The sequence below is a fragment of the Penicillium macrosclerotiorum genome, assembly GCF_028827735.1.
Source record: "Penicillium macrosclerotiorum strain IBT 26536 chromosome Unknown utg000001l_segment0_segment0, whole genome shotgun sequence".
Lineage (NCBI taxonomy): Eukaryota > Fungi > Ascomycota > Eurotiomycetes > Eurotiales > Aspergillaceae > Penicillium > Penicillium macrosclerotiorum.
The window spans coordinates 1,780,013-1,800,082 of NW_026643081.1; the positions used below are offsets into that span (position 1 = coordinate 1,780,013).

General features: G+C 50.9%; 6 protein-coding genes across 6 annotated transcripts; 4 read left to right on the top strand and 2 right to left on the bottom strand.

Moving 5' to 3' along the window:
- Positions 1 to 760: 760 nt before the first annotated feature.
- On the top strand, positions 761 to 2,028 carry N7462_000606 (uncharacterized protein; the record flags this gene model as incomplete). The annotated part of the gene is made up of 3 exons (XM_057072332.1): positions 761 to 916; positions 982 to 1,460; positions 1,515 to 2,028. The coding sequence occupies 3 exons, from the start codon at positions 761 to 763 to the stop codon at positions 2,026 to 2,028; spliced, it is 1,149 nt and encodes a 382-aa protein (XP_056938862.1).
- Positions 2,029 to 2,695: 667 nt separating this feature from the next.
- Positions 2,696 to 3,529, top strand: N7462_000607 (alpha/beta fold hydrolase; the record flags this gene model as incomplete). Its single annotated transcript, XM_057072333.1, has 1 exon — positions 2,696 to 3,529. One exon carries the CDS (start codon positions 2,696 to 2,698, stop codon positions 3,527 to 3,529), a length of 834 nt encoding a protein of 277 aa, XP_056938863.1.
- A 659-nt stretch (positions 3,530 to 4,188) lies between these two features.
- On the top strand, positions 4,189 to 6,366 carry N7462_000608 (uncharacterized protein; the record flags this gene model as incomplete). The annotated part of the gene is made up of 6 exons (XM_057072334.1): positions 4,189 to 4,636; positions 4,716 to 4,828; positions 4,878 to 5,101; positions 5,318 to 5,595; positions 5,658 to 6,128; positions 6,230 to 6,366. 6 exons carry the CDS (start codon positions 4,189 to 4,191, stop codon positions 6,364 to 6,366), a joined length of 1,671 nt encoding a protein of 556 aa, XP_056938864.1.
- Positions 6,367 to 6,691: 325 nt separating this feature from the next.
- On the bottom strand, positions 6,692 to 8,797 carry N7462_000609 (tetratricopeptide repeat protein; the record flags this gene model as incomplete). Its single annotated transcript, XM_057072335.1, has 2 exons — positions 6,692 to 8,519; positions 8,577 to 8,797. The coding sequence occupies 2 exons, from the start codon at positions 8,795 to 8,797 to the stop codon at positions 6,692 to 6,694; spliced, it is 2,049 nt and encodes a 682-aa protein (XP_056938865.1).
- Positions 8,798 to 9,101: 304 nt separating this feature from the next.
- N7462_000610 (uncharacterized protein) lies at positions 9,102 to 14,138 on the bottom strand (the record flags this gene model as incomplete). The annotated part of the gene is made up of 7 exons (XM_057072336.1): positions 9,102 to 9,696; positions 9,765 to 10,211; positions 11,346 to 11,575; positions 11,658 to 12,368; positions 12,427 to 13,455; positions 13,519 to 13,939; positions 14,020 to 14,138. The coding sequence occupies 7 exons, from the start codon at positions 14,136 to 14,138 to the stop codon at positions 9,102 to 9,104; spliced, it is 3,552 nt and encodes a 1,183-aa protein (XP_056938866.1).
- A 1,786-nt stretch (positions 14,139 to 15,924) lies between these two features.
- Positions 15,925 to 19,297, top strand: N7462_000611 (putative RNA interference and gene silencing protein (Qde2); the record flags this gene model as incomplete). The annotated part of the gene is made up of 5 exons (XM_057072337.1): positions 15,925 to 16,199; positions 16,286 to 16,693; positions 16,777 to 17,441; positions 17,501 to 17,751; positions 17,828 to 19,297. The coding sequence occupies 5 exons, from the start codon at positions 15,925 to 15,927 to the stop codon at positions 19,295 to 19,297; spliced, it is 3,069 nt and encodes a 1,022-aa protein (XP_056938867.1).
- Positions 19,298 to 20,070: the final 773 nt, after the last annotated feature.

A 20,070-nucleotide genomic window follows, 5' to 3' on the forward strand; every position in this document is an offset into this window, starting at 1 on the left:
TGGTTCGACTCAATGTTTAATTCATTTAAAGTATTAACTGCCACTGGCGCCCGTTTCAGAGCCGTTATTGAAATTGAAATGAATAATAACCTACTCCATCACGATGATCGGGGTGATGCTTTCCACTCTTTCTCTTGCGCATTCCCATTTTTCACAAGTTCATGTCGTTCGGTGATCCAGGCCCCATATAGTCTAGCATGTTCAGGGAGAACTTTTCCAAAACAAGGTGGAGTCCAGACCATTGGACTCAACACATTCGAAGGGAAAATTTACCCACACAATGAGAAAAGGGGTGGGGATTTTGACTTCATGGAGGATTTGAATTTTCACCGTGGATTCTCCGAAAGCAAGTGGGGGGTCTCCTGAAAAAGGAAAGTTCACTACGCCACGCCATGTGGGCTATCCACATAGCGTTCAATTACTAGTCCCAACTTCTCAGTGTGGGTTGACAGCTGCGAACTAAGTTCACACCTGAGACGCCAAGCTTGTCAGTCATGTCAAAGTTTGATTTCTTGAACCTCTTGCTTCGCTAGCTAGTCATCCCGAGTTCATGCCATAATCCACAATAAAATACGGCCTAGAAGAGGTAATACTTATTCAACCAAATTACCATGTTAAGAGAACGTTTTTAGCGTAAGCATCTTGACATGAAGATCGGGGGCCGGAGAGCTCCAATTAAATTCGATGCCGGTAACACGGCATATGTTATAAATGATTGACATCCGCCCTTGCTGGGCCTAACTCACATTCGCCGCACGTTATGGAAAGTAGCCAGAGCAATCTGCAACCATGGACCATAGCTACCGTGGCCTCAGTCACGGTATTGGCATTTGTCACTGTTTGTCTTCGACTAATTGCACGTTTTGAACGGTCGCAAAAGCTATGGTGGGATGACTATATGATTGTCTTTTCTATGGTATGTGCAGTTTTCTCACCGGTGTCCCAACACTACAATTCCTGATTTCTGACAGCTTTCATAAGCTATGGAACTTTATTGTTGTTGGATTCATCTACGCGATGGTCCACGAGGGAATGGGACTGCATGCAGACACTATAGCAACCGAGAATGTGGTGATGATTGCAAAGTACCTTATTGTTGCTGAGGTTCTCTATGTTTTCAACCTCGTTTGGACCAAATTATCAATCTTGCTCATGTACTATCGAATCTTCCGCTTTCCCTACTTCAAGACATGGGCATACGTGATTGGAGGCTTTGTTATTATTTGGGTTATCTGTATTACTTTCCTCTTCATCTTCATTTGCGTTCCCGTTCAGAAGATATGGAATCCCCAGATCCCAGGAAGGTGCATCAACCAGGTTGGTACTTGGATTGCAAATGCCGTCTCAACGATCGCAACCGACATTGCGATTCTCCTGCTGCCGATTCCACAAGTGTGGAAGCTACAACTTCGAACTTCAGAAAAAATAGCTGTCTCCGTTGCCTTCAGTCTGGGGTTCTTGTAAGTTACCGTGTTTTTTGACTCGAAAAGTGTGTTCAGGTCTAATTTCAATAGCGTCGTCTTCACATCTGCATATCGTTTCTCGGTCCTCTTCAGCTACAGCTCACTTGACTCCTCCTATACTCTTGCTCCAACAGTTGGCTGGACCGCAATCGAGATGTCTGCAGGAATAATTTCGGCCAATCTCCCAACACTTCGCCCCGCTTTCCGGTTCATAACACGCAAGCTGGGCATTAATGGCAGCGCTATAGCTTTTTTCAGGAGTACAAACGGAACACGGACCAGGGGCACAAGTGGCGTCACCCAACCTTCAGAAACAGCGGAGAGTTCTGCTGCTATCACTCAGCTCTCAAAGCAAAAACGGCATTCCTTTTATCACTTACCAGATGATTCAGGATCTATGTCAGACCAGGCAAGAATGGAAGCTTCATTCAGGCCGGATTATGATCATGCGAAGACGTATACCAATGTGAAGGGCCAGCAGGTTGGTCACCAGTCTGATGATGATGAAATTCCCCTCTCTGAGATTAGAGTGGACAAAGAGTTTATTCAGACTGCTACTTCTTAAAAAAAAGTTCTTTTCACTTCGTTACATTTGTATAATATTGCCGGTAAGCACATTAAAAAAATTATTTCATTGTTGTTCTGTCTACGGACAGGAGGAACTGTTCAAGACCAAGGTTTTTGGAGATGAAAATTATATCCCAGCCTGCTCATCAGTCAATTCTAGGTTATTATATCTGCTTCTACTCCTGGGGGCGCCTTTCTCAATCTCACATGGCCTTTCTGGGACAGCAAAAGCTTATATGATCATACCCGTTGCACAGCATTGCTATGAAAGTCTGGCTCCGCTACGGTTTATATATAATTCTGGCTTGAGCAGGACCTTTATACAAGCAAAAAAAACCCAGAAGCTCCTGGGAAATATTAGAGCAAGCTCAATCTGTTGATAAAGAGCGGCAACTTATGGATGATGGCTCTTGTTTCCACGACAGATTTTCATAACCAATAGGATCAATTGATCAGCAGTAGGAGTTGTGCTTGAATAGAAAGCCTCTCACATTAAAGTCGAGCAGTCTCTTTTTGTACTAGTGGTTTATATTGTATTAATTTGGCTAGTTTTGAGTGAGCCGCGTAGTTTGTCAGCACTAGAAAATGTCGTGATTTTGCGAGTGAACAGGTTGCAACGCGTCTTCCTTCTCATATCCTCGCTAGATTGCTACTCAGTCACAAAAATGGAATCGATTCTATCTGCACATGAAATTGGGGAAGGACTTCCTGTTTTGATCATCCATGGATGGGAGATGGAGGGAAAAGCTGAGGAGCTGGACTTTGAGCCGATTTTCGGCAAAACACCGGGACTTCGCCGTATCTACGTGGACCTGCCAGGCATGGGCAAAACTCCTGCAAATAATGTCAAAGATCTAGATGATATATATCATCGCCTGGTGCAGTTCATTGATTCTCGACTTGGACGATCAAGGTTCTTACTTGTCGGCTCATCATGTGGCGGCTACCTTGCACGTGCAATAGCACAGAATTACATTGAGCAAGTCGATGGTTTATTATTGCGTGTCCCGCTCATTGAGCCAAGAGACAGCGTGCGCGATCTCGATGATTTTAAGCCTTTAGTTGCAGACGAACAGTTCATGTCGAGTATATCAGTCGAAGACAGATCTCTTCTTGGAAACGTTCTCGTTCAAACGCCGGCTTATGTTCAATCACTGAAGGCAAAATTCGAGGAGGTTTACCTTCCAGCAAAGAGAGCGGCAGAGAATAAAGTGTTAGATCCGATCCGAGCAGATCCAAATCGATATCGGTTATCTCATTCGTTGGATAGCGAACGTGCCAAGTTCTTTGCACCCACCCTTATTGTATGTGGTCGGCAAGACGAGAGCGTGGGCTATCGAGACAGTCTTCGCTTACTGGAGCTCTATCCACGATCAACCTATGTTGTTCTTGATCGTGGTACGCATGGCCTCCCTATCGACGAGATGAGTGTTTTTGAGGCTCTTGTTCATGATTGGGTAATCCGAGTTGAGGAATGGCGAGGTCGCACAGACAAATAAGAACCGTCCATATCAATGGTCTCGATGACACCTCACCTCAGTACCTAAAATACTAGAAATAAAGCAAGAGGTGGAAAGCGTGGTACTGGAGATCATGTAGATGGAATGGAGCTGCTCCTATGAGGAATAGCTATCATTGTGGGTATCAACAGTCTTCCTAGGACGATAGAATATAGGATGAGGCAAATGCTCAATGCGATTCGAATTTGATTCTTTGCGCAACTATGAGTATCATGTACAACTGGTGCCTTCAGATCCTCGAGATCCTATTTTATAGTTGCAGTCAGGTTACTTCTAGGTAATGAACAGCTCTTTAAAGCATAAACGATTAGCACAGCACGAATATGTTGATAACGGTAGAGGTTTAATGTATATTCTGAGCTTGGTTACTTCCGTGGGTACCTATTATCTGCTATCGGAAATCTTCCGGTCGACTCAGCCGTCTCGGCATTGTAACCCCTCACACTATGTCCGAGGGGTTGATAGGAGGGGTTCACAGCGGGTGAGTACAACCTCGGAATCTCAAGCTATCCCTTTAGCAGATTTAGCTTTTAATTCATACAACTATTCACTTCTTGAAACTGGTCGTACCTAGCCCAAACACATTTCTATAGAAGACCCTATAGACCCTGAGCCTCTCGCTTTGAACAATATTCACAATGACTATCGATGCTATTCCCCACTGGAAGCCCCACGTTCTGGAAAAACGTGCAGCTCAATATGATCTCATTCCACCAGAATGGCGACTTCCTATTTCAATCCTGGAGAATGCCCCCGCATCTAGTGTGGACCTCATTCGGAAGAGTGCCATTCTTTCCCCAAACGAGCTGGCTTGGACTAACACCACCGATATACGGGAACTAATTTCGCTGGTTGTCACGCAGACTGTGAGCAGTGAACAGCTAACAACAGCTTTTTGCAAACGCGCAGCCATTGCACAACAGGTGACAAAGTGTTTGACAGAAATATTCTTTGACAAGGCACTGGCTCGAGCCAGAGAATTGGATGAGCATTTACGTCGAACAGGAAATACTGTCGGGCCCTTGCATGGAGTCCCAGTATCTATTAAAGATCGCTTTGATGTGGAAGGCCTGGATACAACTGTTGGTAAGATACACCATGTCACCTTCATACATAGCTCTGCCTTGTTTTTCTGTATCTGAATATTAACATAATGTCTATCCAGGCTGGGTTGGTCTCGCCAATAAACCAGCAAAGTCTTCAAGCTCCATTGTGGAATTGCTGGAGTCCATGGGTGCTGTCTTATATGTTAAGACTAACGTCCCACAAGCCCTCATGGTAAAGATAACACAGCCCTTTTATACCTCTATCATCCTAACATTCTCAGATGTCTGACTCATATAACCATGTCTTTGGCCAATCTGTGAATTCATTTAACCACCAACTCATCTCTGGTGGCAGCTCTGGTGGCGAGGGTGCCCTTGTGGGCTGTGGAGGAAGCATCCTGGGAATCGGAACGGACATTGGTGGATCCATTCGTGTGCCATCAAACTTGCAAGGTCTATATTCGGTCTGCCCAACAACTGGGCGGGTACCATGGGACTGCTCTTTGTAAGTGATATTGCTCTTCTATGGGCTCTCTTCTTATTATCCCTTTGGTCATGCTTGAAGAAAGCTACGTTCTGTCTCGAAAGTCTGGGGGTAGGCAGGAAGATGATCTCAATTTAGACATTTCTTTTAGAGGATAAATTGAGAAGTATTTTTCAGACTTATCTTTAGGACGGAACATGAAATTCACTGATTCATGAGCTAACATGCCCTTCTCAGTCTGCACCAACACTATCTCGTACCCCCTGTGGCCGGGCCGATGGCATCCTCTCTCGCAACAGCAGAGTACTTTATGAAGCGCCTCCTTGCCTCAAGCCCATGGAACATCGACCCTGCAGCCATTCCTATTCCTTGGCGTAAAGAGCTTGCCACGCCACCTACAGACCGCAAGCTCCGGCTCGGTGTCGTTTTCGACGATGGCATTGTCAAGCCGCAACCACCCGTAGCGCGGGTGATGCAGCAGACTATCAAAGCACTACGAGACGCGGGCCACGAAGGTATGGCTGGGTGGTTGGTTGAATTCTTTCAAATAAATCCGGTCTAACATAAATATGAGCAGTAATCGAATGGGATACCACGCTCCATGGCCCTGCAACAAACCTTTGGACAAAAGCGGTCCTCTCTGATGGCGGACGCCATTGTCGCAAGCTATGTGAAATAATTGACGAACCTCTGATCGAAGGCATGGTCGTTGGGACAGAGAAAGACGCATTGGACTTCGACGAGAGAGAGAAGCTTGAGGGGCAGAAATATGCGCTACAGACAGTTTTTCTGAAACAATGGCTGAATGCTGGGATCGACGCCCTCCTTATGCCAGTCTTGCCGTGGGTTGGGTACCGGCCGAAGACGTGGGTAGAAAGTAAGCAGTGGCTGGGATATACGGCTATGTGGAATCTGCTAGACTATGCGGCCGTTACGGTTCCTGTTGGCCGCGCAGACCGAGAAATTGATGTTGTTGGGAGTGAAATTCACGGGGACTGGGAGGGACATGTGCCCAGGAATGAGTCTGACGCCTTTAATCATGGGCAATGTAAGTTGTCATTTCTATTCCGTTTATGCGTTTAGTGCACTGTGGCTCACACGAATTGTTTTTAATAACTCTGGACTTTGGTACTAATGGTTGGGCGATAGATGATATCGAGCTTGTACACGGTATGCCCATATGCATTCAGATCGTCGGTGGAAGGTTTGGAGAAGAAAAAGCCGTTGCAGTTGGAAAAGTGGTGGATGAGTTGATGAATCCTACTCCGTTTCATCCCTTCAAGTGAGTAGGTAAATGGATATACGGTGTAACTAGTATATAGTACAACACAAGAGATAGTATCTGAAGAGAAGATCATTCATATCTATTCAAAGGGCAATTAGATCGTGTCAGAGCCCTATAGATCTAAGGCTTGAGTACATGCAATCTCCATAGATAGATCAGTGGCAATAGCCAGGCATGTGTATGTAGCCAGGCCCTGCCGGTAAGCATTTCATGCAGAGAGATAAAAAAAGAGAGAAACAGAGAAGAAAGTAGCATGCCGATATATCGTAAACAATGCGACCCATGCACAAATATTGAAACCTAGATCCCGGGGAATCATAATTGTCCTAGAACTCAAACTCCTTGCGGAAGACGTTGACATCCATCCCCGCAACAACCTGATCCGCCAAATCCCGGCGGCCCATTTGGCTGAACACGCGGCGCAGCGTGTCGTACAGGTTCGTGCTCTGGTTCTGGCTGATGTGTAGCATCCGCTCGAGACGCTCGTCATCCAGACCATCCGGCCCACTGCCGCCGCCGATAATTTCGCGTGCGCGCTCGCGGCCTTCTTGCTCAACAACCCGGTGCATGGACAAGGCACCCAGAAGGTGTTGAGCGGCTTCTGGATAGCAACCGATGTTGATGCATGAGACGCCGAGGTTGTAACGGGCACGAACGAAATTAGGGTTGATGGTGAGTGCCTGCTCGTAGGCCTCGATGGCCTCTTCAGAGCGGCCCGAGTTGGCGAGGGTTGCGCCAAGACGGTTCCAGAGAAGGTGCAGCTGCTCACGTTGGTTGGTGCTGCCAGATTCCGTGGAGGCCAATGCGGCTGAGAAGCAGTCAACGGCCTTGTCATACTCTTCAGCGCAGTAGAAGAGTACACCGAGACCAACTTGCACATCCGGGTCCATCTGAGCACCGGAGGGGGAGAGTTGTGCAGCTTGGATGAAGAGTTCCGTCACACGGTCGTGCAAAAGTTGTCGGTCCGTGAAGCCGAGGTCTGCATCGCCAGAGATCTCATTCGGGTTGATGATCGAAGGGTACTTGTTCGACAACCAGCGCTCCAGGGTACGATAGGCAGTCGAATCATAGCCCTCGTTCGTATACGAAACGGCCAAGCCCATAAGGGCATCAAGATTACCGGCATCAATCTTGAGGGCCTGCTCCAGTGCCCTGATGGCAGGCAATTCCTTCTCGTTCTGTGCCTGGGCAGAACCTAGCATCGTCCAGGCCTGTACATGCTGTGGGTCCTTTTGAACCGCAGCTTCAAATGCCAGGGCAGCCAAGGACAGATTGCCACCCTCGCGCATAATCTTCACACCTTCTTCAAAGGGGTTATTCACCGATGAGTAGACGTTATCCTCTTCGAACATGTAGTCGCCCAGCTGCGGGTCCCGGAAGCGTGTATTGAGACTGTCGAAGCCCTCCCAGTCGCCCAAGTCACCCACATGCACACTGTCGGTCACCTCGAAATCGTCCTCCTCGGCCAATTTCCTGCTCGCTGCCGTCTCAGCCTGAATTCGTTCCCATACGGACTCGAAGGCATCATTGGAAGTGGGCACTGACCTGTCCAGCTCGTTCAGCTCCGCCTCCATTGCCGCATTTGCCTCGTCATCGATACGGGTCTCATTCCCGGCAGTCTCCATCTCGGCAAACTGTGCCTCCCAGTTCTCATCGTCCAACTCAACCATCCGGCCCTTGCCTTTGTCCTGGGTCTGTCCCTCCATGGGCTGCTGCATCATCGGCGATTGCATGCCCATCGGCCGCATCATGCCCATTCCGCCCATGCCACCCATATAGCCGCCCATGCCCATCGGCCGCTGATACCCCGACATAAGTGGCGGGGTCGCCGTTGTACCGGGGCTTGACGTCTGGGGCATACCCATACGATTCTGTTGCTGGAATCGCGCAAACTCGGCCGGCGTGAACCCAGACCCGTTATTCATCTGCGCCGCACCCGGAAACGCAGCCTCCATGCGCGCCTGTTCTCCCGCATCGAACTCCGCAGCCCACCCGGGCGACCCCGTCCGCTGCGGAGCGGACTGGAAATTCTCCAGCTCGCGACGCATGTGTTCCATAGCGAAGGGCTGCGGCGACGGTCCGGATATTTGTTGGCCTGGTTGCTGCATAAAATCGTCCATCATCTGCAAAAAGCGTGTGGGCGGGAACACCACCCTTGCGCAGTTAGTGGTCGAATGTCACTCATATCCGGGGGAAGTGGTCAGTGGTTACGCCTTTCCCGAGGAGGGGAAAGGGTAATCTGCAAGGGTATTATCCTCACGCACCTGATCCTGTCCGCCCATCATTCCCCGTGACCGCATACCTTCTTGCATGCCCGGGCCCCGGCCGACCAGCCGGTCTCGCTGGAGTGACTTGTCATCTTGGACGTGCTTGGTGAATTGCGTCAGAGGGTTTCCCGCCGTGGAGCATTCCGCGCCACCGAGAAACGACATGTCGAAGTGCTTGCCGAGAGACTGTCTATAGGGTACAAAAAACCGGTGTTGTGAGTCGGTAGAAATGTTCGAATCGACGACAAGGAGATATAAGAGGAGAGAGCAGTGCCCCGGATATTCGTTGAGACGTGGGGTTAAGATCGCTCACTAATGCGCTTTCCGCCAGCCGAGGTTCCCCGGTGGTCACGTGGACAATGCTATCACGGAAGTATGTTTTGTCGGGCTCATGGATCTCGTAGGGAGATGATCTATTATACAGTCTATACATGTGATACTATTGTACATTCAGTGGTAGGTAGCCACTCTACGGCTGCTTCTCCGTTTTGTGAATCCCCTGCTGAGTCTGCTGCAGCTGGTCCGACTCCACGTTCAATTCCGCTTCCCGCTCCACATCCTCCACCATCTTGCCCGCCTCCTGTGCTCGCCTCTCCCTCCGCGACCGCCGAACGTCTCTTTCCCGCTCGAGTTGACCCTGGTGCACAGGATCTAGCTGAGGCTCCATAAATCCAACCCGTCTCTTGTGTGTGAACTCAACGGTCAACTTTCGGCCGTAAGGCGCCTTGCGAGACAGAATCTCCTTGGCTCGCATAGCAGCTTCCGTATTGATGAATTCCGCATGGGCGAAGCCCCGCGGCATCCCCGAACGCCGGTCCACAGGGATTCGAATATCGGTCGTGAGGGTGACATCGCTAAAGAGATCTTGTAGGTCGCGATCCGTGAACTCGAATGGGATGCCTCCGATGAAGAGCACATCCGATGGAGGGTGGCTCCGCTTGCGATAGTCGATCTGGCTTCGAGCAAACTGCACAACAACTTGTCGGCCTTCAAGGACTTTGAGGTGCTGGTTTTTGACGGCGTTGGAGGCTTCTTCGACCGTGTTAAATTGGACGTAGCCGAATCTGTAGACGGTAATTTAGTCGTGTCCAGAAGGGGTTCAATGAAGTTGGTCCACGGAGAGGTTTCTCACCCTTTGCTAAGACCTCGATTATCATGGGTGATTATAGCATGCAAGACCGTGCCGAATTGTTCCATATGCGCTCGCAGGTCCTCGGCGGTAATGTCGTAGAAAAGGTTGCCCACATAGACGGTTTCATTAGCCGCTGCTGCGGTGACGGTCTGCTCATCCAGGAGCCTATGGCGTGTTTTCCGTTTCGATGGCTCATTATTCGATTGTTGGATGCTTTCTTCCTTCAAAATTGGGGTATTCTGCTCCTTTTGCTGCGGCGGCGGCGGCGCAAGGTCTTTATTCGAGTACCATCGGGTCTGAACAGCCGGACGATATGTGGTTTGGGAAGGGAGCGGGGAGATAGAGCAGGGAGTAACTGCGCATCGTGATATTGATCGTGTAACAATTATGCAGGTCGAAGGCAAGGAGGGGCTGGGAAGCCGCGATGAAGCTCGGCGCCAGCAATACCTGGAAATTAGGACAAGTCAGTGATGGTCTCAATGGAACGTGAAGATAGCACTGGAATCAGTAGCCCGTGAGCCTAGCCCGACCGGTAGCAGAGGTCTTACATATTTGTGGTATGGGTCTGTTCAAATGAATCCGGCCAGATGCATAGGCAAATAAAAAGAGAATTCGGCGACTTGGACGTCTGATCGACTTCAATCAACCTGACGCGATCAAAAAGTTCGGGGAGCGATAAGATCACGTGCATGTTATGCGCTAGTATGCTGACTAAGTTGGTGGTCCTGGGTCTTTGGGTAGTTAACTACAGTGAGCACCGGTGGTAATTATAATTCCGAATTTCTGGGTACGCGTGCTAATTTCTGGCTACGCATCCATGGGACCCGAACTACAGTAGTTCAAGTCGACGATCCCAGGATGGGAAATACGGTGCCGCAGCAGTGGGATCTGGCGGGAATCGATGCTGCGAGGAAGTTGTCGTTTTGAAGGGAGATGACTGGCGGAATTATCGCTTATAGATTGCGTTGTGCTTGATTATGATACCCATGAATATAGACGGGCATTTTTGGCACTGTGGTCGAACTACGATGCATCTACCTGACGAAAGACTTGTTCTCTCAGCAGAGTGGAGTTTTGTGTATTGGCATAATGCGAGGCCTATAGTACAAGCAGAATGAAGGCCCAATACTAATGTGAACCATCGCAATCTTCCCAGAAAGCAAAGTCGAAGCTTTTTCCAGAACGAGTCCCCGATCCACCCATCATAGTGCTTGTTCCTTAACCAATAACCCCATTATTTAAATTCTCGAGCAGAACAGACACGCTATAGGGTGTATCAAATCAATCCCAGTGGACTATAGAATAGAGTAAATCCCCGGTGGTGCAAATTTGCCTTTCACCTTAATCTCTTCCTCTCAAAAACACCAGGTGCATGATCCCATTGGAATCAAAAATCATCGCCCGGTCAATTGGAATTCAGAGAAGAACAAACCAGCAAAAAGAGGCGCAAGATTAATGTAAGGAATGCGAGGTAATGTCGCGTTAGCCAGGTTTATTGCATGAGCTTCGCTCTACATCTAGCCCTGGCCTCCGCCGGAATTTCCTGACTGGGAAGACATCGGCGTGAAGCCAGGAACGGACGTTGTACCGCTATCAGGCGACGTCGATGGTGGAGAATAAATATTCGGAACGCGCTGCGTCGTTGCGCCATTCAACATCGACGGTACTCGTGTGGTACCTAGAGGACTGGACAAGGGAGGCTGGGTCATGCCGACACTCTGGGGCGTTGGTTGTTGCTGGGGGTCCATCATGGGCCAGAATTGATTTGATGTATCGAAAGTCGGGTTTTGAATGTATGTATCCCAGGCATCCTATCGTACCAAGCGTCAGGAGAGACTCTTTTCACGCACACACATTATGATGCTACACAGAATTCAAGGAATCAAAACTTACCCAGTCAAGGTTAACTTGCATGTCCGGCATTGTTCCGAACATGCTACTAAACGGTGAGAGAGGCCCCGGCATTTCAGCCGAGGGCGCCCCAACCCCGGAGGTAGGCATCGGAGAATCCAACTTGAACATCGGGTCCGTGAAAGGCGGCGGGCCCGGGTTCATCGGGCTCATGCCACTGCTCAGCAGGCCAAGAGTCATCGCCGCGTTCTGCTTCTCATCCTGTGGCTCAAACATAGCCGGCACAGCCCCGGAGCCGTTCTCAAGGCCCGGGATGCTGTGCAGCTTCGCGAGCATGACCCCAAGCAGATTGCTTGCCTTCCACGCGTCTATGCTTTCGTCGCGCAATTCGTCCCAGATCTCTCTCGAGCGCTGGATCGCCGCCATCATCTCGTCGCGCCGCTCGCGGCCCCAAGTGTAGGTGTCGCCGGATGGGCGTCCCGAGGCCTGCAGCTGGTAGCCCTGATACAAGTCCAGACACACAATGGTAGCAGCAAGAAGGAAGTCGGCAGAGTTCATAGCGCTGACGATGTTCGAGCGACCGCGAAGGCGTCCCTCGCGCGTTTCTGCGCGTAGGATCGCCTGAAACTCGAGCATCTCGAGAGCGGAGTCGATACATGTTCGGCGGGAGTAGGTAAAACGTGGGTTTTCTCGAGCGCGCACGATAAATGGGCGGTGGAGCACACATTGTGCTTTGTGGTAGATGGTCATCACCTGGAGACTGGTAAGTAAAAGGAATCAGGATGGGCGGCATTTTATATGAAAGGCTTACGGAAAAGCGCGACATAATGAGGTTGACAGGATCCAAATGACAATCCTCAATTGGTCGAATACGCAAATGATCTGGAATCAAGTCGCGGGCACGACGAAGATCGGCATCTATCTCCATGACCTTATCATACGACGAAGACGAAACCGAAGACGCTTGTTCGTTGACCCGACCAAATGCGCACGACAAGCGACACTTGGTGATCAGATAGGAGATAGGGGTCGGCTCGCTCAGTTGGCGAGGCGGAGGCAGCTCTTTGCAATCCTCATCGAAGTCATCATCATACAAATTCCGCGGCAGCTCTGTATCACTATCAGCGGAGCGAAGCATGCTCGGCATGCCAACCTGGAATGAGAACAAGAGATCTGCTTGTCGCACAAATGACCATACTCGTCGCCGCATCTCGCCCTGGAAGGGAGTGATGTTGGGGAACATCTTCGAGTCACGGTGATATCCCATGCGCATCGCCAAGCGGCAAATAACACCCGCCAGAACCCAGACTGAGACGTCTGCGTCCCGCGTTTGCGAGAAGTCACCATGTAAATGGAAGACGAGGCATTCGATAAGGAACGGGTGGGGTTTTGTGTAGTCGGCCAGGGTCAAGCACTGCGCAACTGAATTTCGGAAGGATCCAGCCATGTCCATAGCTTTGCCTCGAAACTCAGGAGGCTCGTCGCCTTCTCGGTGATACGAGAGCATTGCTAGTCGCATCATGGCAAAGAGCATCGCGATCCATACCACTTCCGTTTGGGAGGGATCTTCCCAATGCTTGTTATACTGTGCTTGGAAGGTTGGAGCGTGTAGAATGTGAGTGGCGGGGTCATAGCTGTTGAAGTAACGAGCGACAAGGATGTCTGTGGTGTATTTTGAAGGCACCGAGGCCATAATCTCTGCCCGACTCAAGGGCTTCATGACGCCAAAAAGCAAAGTCGACCCCGGGACATCAGTGCGCGGGCGCGCGGCTTTAACTTTCTCGGCATGCTCCTCGATTTGCTTCTTGTGTGATGAGAAGAAATTTCGTACTTCGGCAATCTATCCCCACGCCTGATTAGTTTTGCGTAAATCCCCCGTTGAGAGAAAGCAGTCGAGACTTACATCATTCAATACAGAGGCCCAGTGAGCTTCACTGATGTAGTAAGACTTGTTGTTGTCCATCTTCATAACTCCAAACGATTTGGTCACCTGCTCTGTATCGCTTTCCTCGAGGTTTCCCTCAGCATCATCATCAACGGCATCCACGTCGATCTCGTTCGAGAGGCCCGTGGACCCTGCGCTACTCTCTCCTGAGATGGCAGCTAGGGCTGCTGCGGGACCAGCTGACTGGTTTCCATTGGTCATCAAGGATAGAACTAGGCCCTCCAAGCGATCGATGCGATTCTGCATATCATCTGGAGAGGTAGGCGATGCCTGTTGGGGCTGGTTCTTTTTGCGGGTGCTCGCTTGGGCATAGTTACAGGATGCTGCGTCGCCGCGTTTGACACAGTTCTCGCATGGGTGTGAGCGGTTACATTTCAGCCTGCATGGTGTTCGTTAGATCTGCATGCTCCTTTTTGAAGGGGTTCAGATTTGCTTCGCAGGGTGAGAGTGGAGACGTACTTCCTGTTGCGGCACGGTGCGCAGGATAGAGGTACCCGATTTCGCTTGCGAATAACTCTAAATTCCGGAGAATGGGCTGAGACACTGGATGAGGTGGTGGATGGCGGTGTAGGCGTCATCTTGTCGCAGAGTGTTGGTTGGCTTGGATGTTTCTCCTGTGTGGGATGATCGAACGAATCCGAACTTTCAGGTCGAACAGAGGTACACTGCAGAGAGATATGGACGTCGACCCAACTAGAATCAGGTGATGATTCCTCGACTCTCTGACAAGAGGACCGTAAAGGAGATGGCGAAAATACTTCTTCTGGTGTGGAAGGCGCAATTCGGGGGCTTATGAACTTGGTCAATGTGCCCTTTTCAATGCCTTCCGACCCACGGCGATGAATGTTTGTCACAGGGTCGATGTTTCGGTGCGCAGAAAAACGAGCTTTCTCCTGGTCCCCGTATCAGGACAAAGGTTGGGCTTTGTCGTCAACCGCGGATTGTTTGTTGCAGCCTGGTATGGCACTCAACGCCGGCTTGAACGACTTGCTCGACTCGTAAACGGATGGAATCCGAAGCGGGCAATGCGACAGTGGTATAGGCTGGATCGGTCGCAAAGGTCCAGCTAGCTGCGTCGAATGGCTGGGGGTCCGGTGGAAGCTTGCGACAGGGTAGGAGGGGTTAGAATCGGAGGATGATCGCGGGCGGGGCGGGAGGATCAAGGTAGCGCGATGGGAGCGTCGTCGTGAAAGAGAAAGACTGAGGACCCGATACAGCGCAGGTCGATCCCCGACGGTTGACAGAAGGAAAGAAAGGAGGCGAGCGATATTCCAAAGTTCAGGTGCTAAGGATGATTAATCCACGGCTATCTCCGTTTTTGGCGGGCTTATCACCATTGATGATCTCACAGGCACTATGTTTGGTTCCACCAATCCTCGTGGGCCGTCCGACGAACGACACACATGGTACTGGATCCTGTGCCGACTTGTGTGGAAGCGCGAGCATCCTTCTCGCGATGAGTTTGGATTGGGGCCAATAAGGCTTCCGGGCCACATAATCCCATTTTCGGCGGTGCTATGTGGCCTGCATCTTTTTCGGCCAACCCGAATCTCTGATTGGCTCCCTAGGAGCCAAGGAGGGACATTAGATGGGAAGTGAGTCATATCGAGGGCCAGACTCATTTAGACCTGCGAAAGACCGAGCCAAAGAGAAGGCACTGTCATAACGGGGAGTATAAGGGAGTAGATCGAAGTAGATCGGAGTATATCATCATAGTCGCATGGCAGAGGATCTTGATAACCATAATAACCATGATAACCATAATAGCCACAAGGCCCCAAGAGCCAGAATAGCTCCACTTTGCGACCGCCCAATGTACCTCCAGGGACCAGTTCAACGGCGGATCCGACCGCTGCGAGCATACATTCATTTTGCTTGGGCATCGTTCTCCCTGTCTCATTCCATGGCCCATACCTTCGCCCTACAGCCCTACGCAAATTGATTTGGCGTTGGATAAGGTACGGGCATGTACAGCTTGGTTCTGCATGTACAGCTTGGTTCCGTTCCGCATGTACAGCTTGGTTTCGCATGTACAATTGTTACTTCCGTATGTGTCGTGGCATTCAAGGCACCCCAAGTCATTTGACTCTTCTCCACCTGTCATATTTCCAGCAGACAACGAATAAACACAGCAATCATACACCCCGGGCAGCTCTGAGGCAGTTCCCCGTTGGTGGGGCACAGCATGCAATGTCTGCTTAGATGAGTAGACATTAGGTGTGTAGTAGGTAGGCATTTAAAAAATCGTCTCCCCGCCGCCCTCACCATTCTCATTCTCTCTTCTTCTTCCATTGCATCTTGGGGATCCCCAGACTCGGTATCGAAAATACCGACGAACCCGAGAGCATCTTACACCCAAAAAAAATGTCAGACAATCATGGTCGGGGCCGGACCCGGGGCGACCGAGGCGGATCCAGAGGTCGTGGCGGAGATCGTGGTCGGGGCAGAGGGCGGGGTGGAGGTGGTGCAGGCCCTGGGGATAGCAGTGACATGCAGCTCCCATATCGCCCCGCGCGAGGCCGTGGCAACGATCGCGGCCAAGGTTTCGATCGCGGCCGTGGTGCCGGCGATTTCCGGGGAAGGGGTCGTGGTAATGGTGGATTCCGCGGCGGAGGCAGTCGAGGCCCCAAAATCTTCAAGTGAGTGTCATTGAGCAACCCAGCAGGGCCATTGCACAACTTCCAAATTCGTGTGTCTTCAGATTCTCATGCTAACCACTATCCAGCCCGGGCAAAGCGGCAGCCCCTGATGCCACCGTGGGAAAGTTGGAGAATGCCATGGCGAAGGCCCTTGTCGCCAATCAAGCAAAGAAGGCGACGAGTCCAGCCCAGGCATATCCCGACCGTCCGGGCTACGGTACCATGGGTAGGCCTGTGACTCTTTATGCAAACTATCTTTCTCTCACCTCGGTGGGCAAGAAAGTCTTCCGCTACCATATCAACCTCCAGGCCGGGCCCGCGGGACGGGAACCAACGGGCAAGAAAGCAAAACAGATTGTGCGACTGCTGTTGGAAGAGCATTTCCCGGACAGGCAAGATCAGATTGCGACTGACTACCGGGCTACCCTGATCTCATGCGTCAAGCTGGAGGAAAAGGTTTATGATGTCCGATACAAGGATGACCTGGAGGAGGAGTATCCGGAACCCCCAGGATCTACCAAGTTACCTGCCAGGCGACTGGAACGATCAACCCGGCCGACTTGGTCGACTATATCAGTTCGTCCGATGCCTCTGCCATGCTCAATAACAAGCCGGAAATTCTGCAGGCTCTTAACGTGATCCTCGGTCACTACCCCAAGACGGACTGCTCGACGGTCACGGTGGCTGCGCAGAGACACTACAGCCTAGACACAAACTTCATGGAGAAGCAAAGTCTAGGTGGTGGTCTCGAAGTTCTCCGCGGTTTCTTCGTCAGCGTACGTGCAGCCACTGCCCGTGTCCTGTTGAACGTTCAAGTGAAGTACCTGGCTTGTTATGAAGCGGGGGGTTTGAAAATCGTGATCGGGTCATATCAACGAGGTAACTCATCGAACACTTACCGTTTGGAGGCTTTCTTGAAGCGGATGCGAGTCCGGATCACGCACATTATCCGCAAGACCAGCAGTGGGAAGTCTCGTCCACGTATCAAGGCCATTGCCGGACTAGCAGCCCGAAATGATGGCGCCTCATCCGCAAACCCACCCAGAGTTCTCCGGCACGGTGCTGGTCCGAACGAGGTTGAATTCTTCCTGTCGAGCCCCGGTACATCTTCTGGGCCATCTAATGCGCAGCCTGTCGAGTCTCGCAGCGGTGCCAAAGGCAAGAAAGGTAAGAAGGGCCCACCGAAGGCTGGACCTCCACAGCCAGGCCGGTATGTCACCGTGGCCCAATTCTTCAAAGAAGGTACGCACATGACTTTTACTTCCCATCTAGCAGTCTGACAGATATTGATCCATGTATAGAATATAACATCTCAACGGACCCCAAAATGCCAGTGGTGAATGTTGGAACTCGTGAGAACCCAGTTTACCTCCCTGTCGAAGTCTGTGAGGTCGAACCCGGCCAGCCAGTCGGCACTAAGCTGTCTCCTAGCCAGACATCCAACATGCTTGGCTTCGCTGTCATCGGTCGGAATCCGGCAGAGAATGCTCAGTCAATTGTCACCAAGGGTGTAGGTGTGCTGGGAGTCGGCCAGCCACTGAATGCAACTCTAGTAAGAGAACCATCCTCCATAAGAGAAAGCAAAGTGAACAGATGTTAAACTCACAATTGTTCGTCTCACTTTCTAGTCTGCTTTCGGCATCAAAGTGTCCAACGAGCTCCTCACCGTACAAGGCCGCATCCTGCCCGCGCCACGCGTGCTTTACGCTAAGCAAAAGCAGATCACGACTATGAATGGCAGCTGGAATATGCGTGAAATTAAGTTTTCTAAGCCTGTCACTATGAAGAAGTGGGCGTACCTTTATGTCAATCATAATTCCGCACGCAAAGGCTTCCAAAACGACAACCACCTGAGGGAGTGCCTCGGTGAATTTCCCGAGGTTCTCCAGAGTATGGGGGTCGATGCTGCGGCTCCTTCAACTGGCACATACGTTGAGCTCAATGGCCATGACGACGCCTTCAAAATTGAAGAAGCTGTGCGCCACCTGCAACAATCACAACCACAGCTAATCCTTGGCATCCTTTACGCTAAGGACACCCAAGTCTACAACATCATTAAACAAGTATGCGATGTCCGTTGCGGAGTGCGCAACGTCAATGTGCAGGTAGATAAGGTTTTGAGCGCAAAGCCGCAATACTGGGCCAACGTCGGGCTCAAGATCAACCTCAAACTCGGCGGGTGCAACCAAGCTCTCCGCAACTCAGATCTAGGCATCTTTGCCAATGGCAAAACCATGCTTGTCGGCATCGATGTCACTCACCCATCCCCTGGCTCATCGCACTCCGCGCCCAGCGTCGCAGGCATCGTCGCCTCAGTCGATGCCCAGCTTGCCCAGTGGCCGGCCGCCATTCGTGTCCAAGCTGCACGTCAGGAAATGGTTGCTGATCTAGACGCCCTGCTCCAATCGCGTCTCAAGCTCTGGGCCGCTCGCAATCAGGGCAAGTACCCTGAGAACATTGTCATCTACCGCGATGGTGTCTCCGAAGGCCAGTACGACTTGGTAATTGACAAGGAGCTGCCCCTCCTTAAGGCCGCCTGTCGTGCACTATACCCTGCAAGCGACACAAAGAACAGTCTGCCACGCCTGGCAATCATCGTTGTCGGCAAGCGCCACAACACTCGCTTCTACCCCACCTCCGAAGACACAGCTGACCGGTCCATGAACCCCGTCGCCGGCACCGTCGTCGACCGCGGCATCTCCGAGGCCCGCCACTGGGACTTCTATCTTCAAGCGCACGCCGCTCTGCAAGGCACCGCTCGTCCCGCCCACTACTTCACCGTCTGGGATGAGATCTTCGCCCCACTGCACCCAGGCACCACCCCCGGCGCGGGCGCTGCCGACAAGCTACAGGACCTTACGCACAAGATGTGCTACCTGTTCGGTCGCGCCACAAAGGCAGTCAGCGTATGCCCCCCAGCATACTACGCCGACTTGGTCTGCACCCGGGCTCGCTGTTACCTGAGCGACCTGTTTGATCCATCGCCCGATGCCACGCCCGCGGGCAGTGTGTTAAGCGGCGCTGGAGGTGGCCGTATTCCAGAGCAGCAGCAGACGGATATTCATGCTAGTGTGCGGGATACGATGTTTTACATCTAGACGCACCCCTGGCTAAATTTAGTGGTTTTAGCTTAAACGGTGTCGCATGAGGAGAGGGTGGGAGGGCTGTAGGAAGCTTCTGCTCTTGAGATATCCCCTAACAAACCCAGGTATCGTAACAGAATGCTCAAATCTACAATCAGGGCCAGAACACATATTACCGCATCCAGTTCCTGGAAGAATGAGGATGTGACGATGATGAACAACCACATTTTTGATTTTTTTTTGGACGATCCTTTTTGCGATTTTGCCTTTTTGTTTTCCTCGCCGACCTTGGATAGGCGGTGGACAAATGGAGACTGACATAGCATCTATTGCCTTCCTTAGGATTTATTCATGGTGCGATTAACAGACTGACTGAGGCTCTATTTCTAAGAATATATGCATCAAATTGACCAAGTTCCCGACTTTGTTACTTTATTATCCATCCAGATTCACTTGTAGATCTAAGCTATTTTTTCATTCGGTTAAAGAGAAGTGGATGAAAGAAAGTTGTTTCCTCTTCGCTGTCACACCGCATATTGCACAGGGCTGCTCAATTAGGGTCCGATAAATTAGGGTTCGATATACTCGGATAGAAAAGATCTTAAAATAATCAAGGCAGAAAGCTAGGAATACTCCCAGAGAATGCGCAATCAAGACCACTCCAGTCGTCAATCAACCATCAGCCAACTTGATCTAGCCTTTGGCTGGATTTACTGAGAGTATTCCTATCACTTATATAAGAATCTTAGACGGGGCACCTGAACCCTAGTCTCATCCAAAGCTTCTTT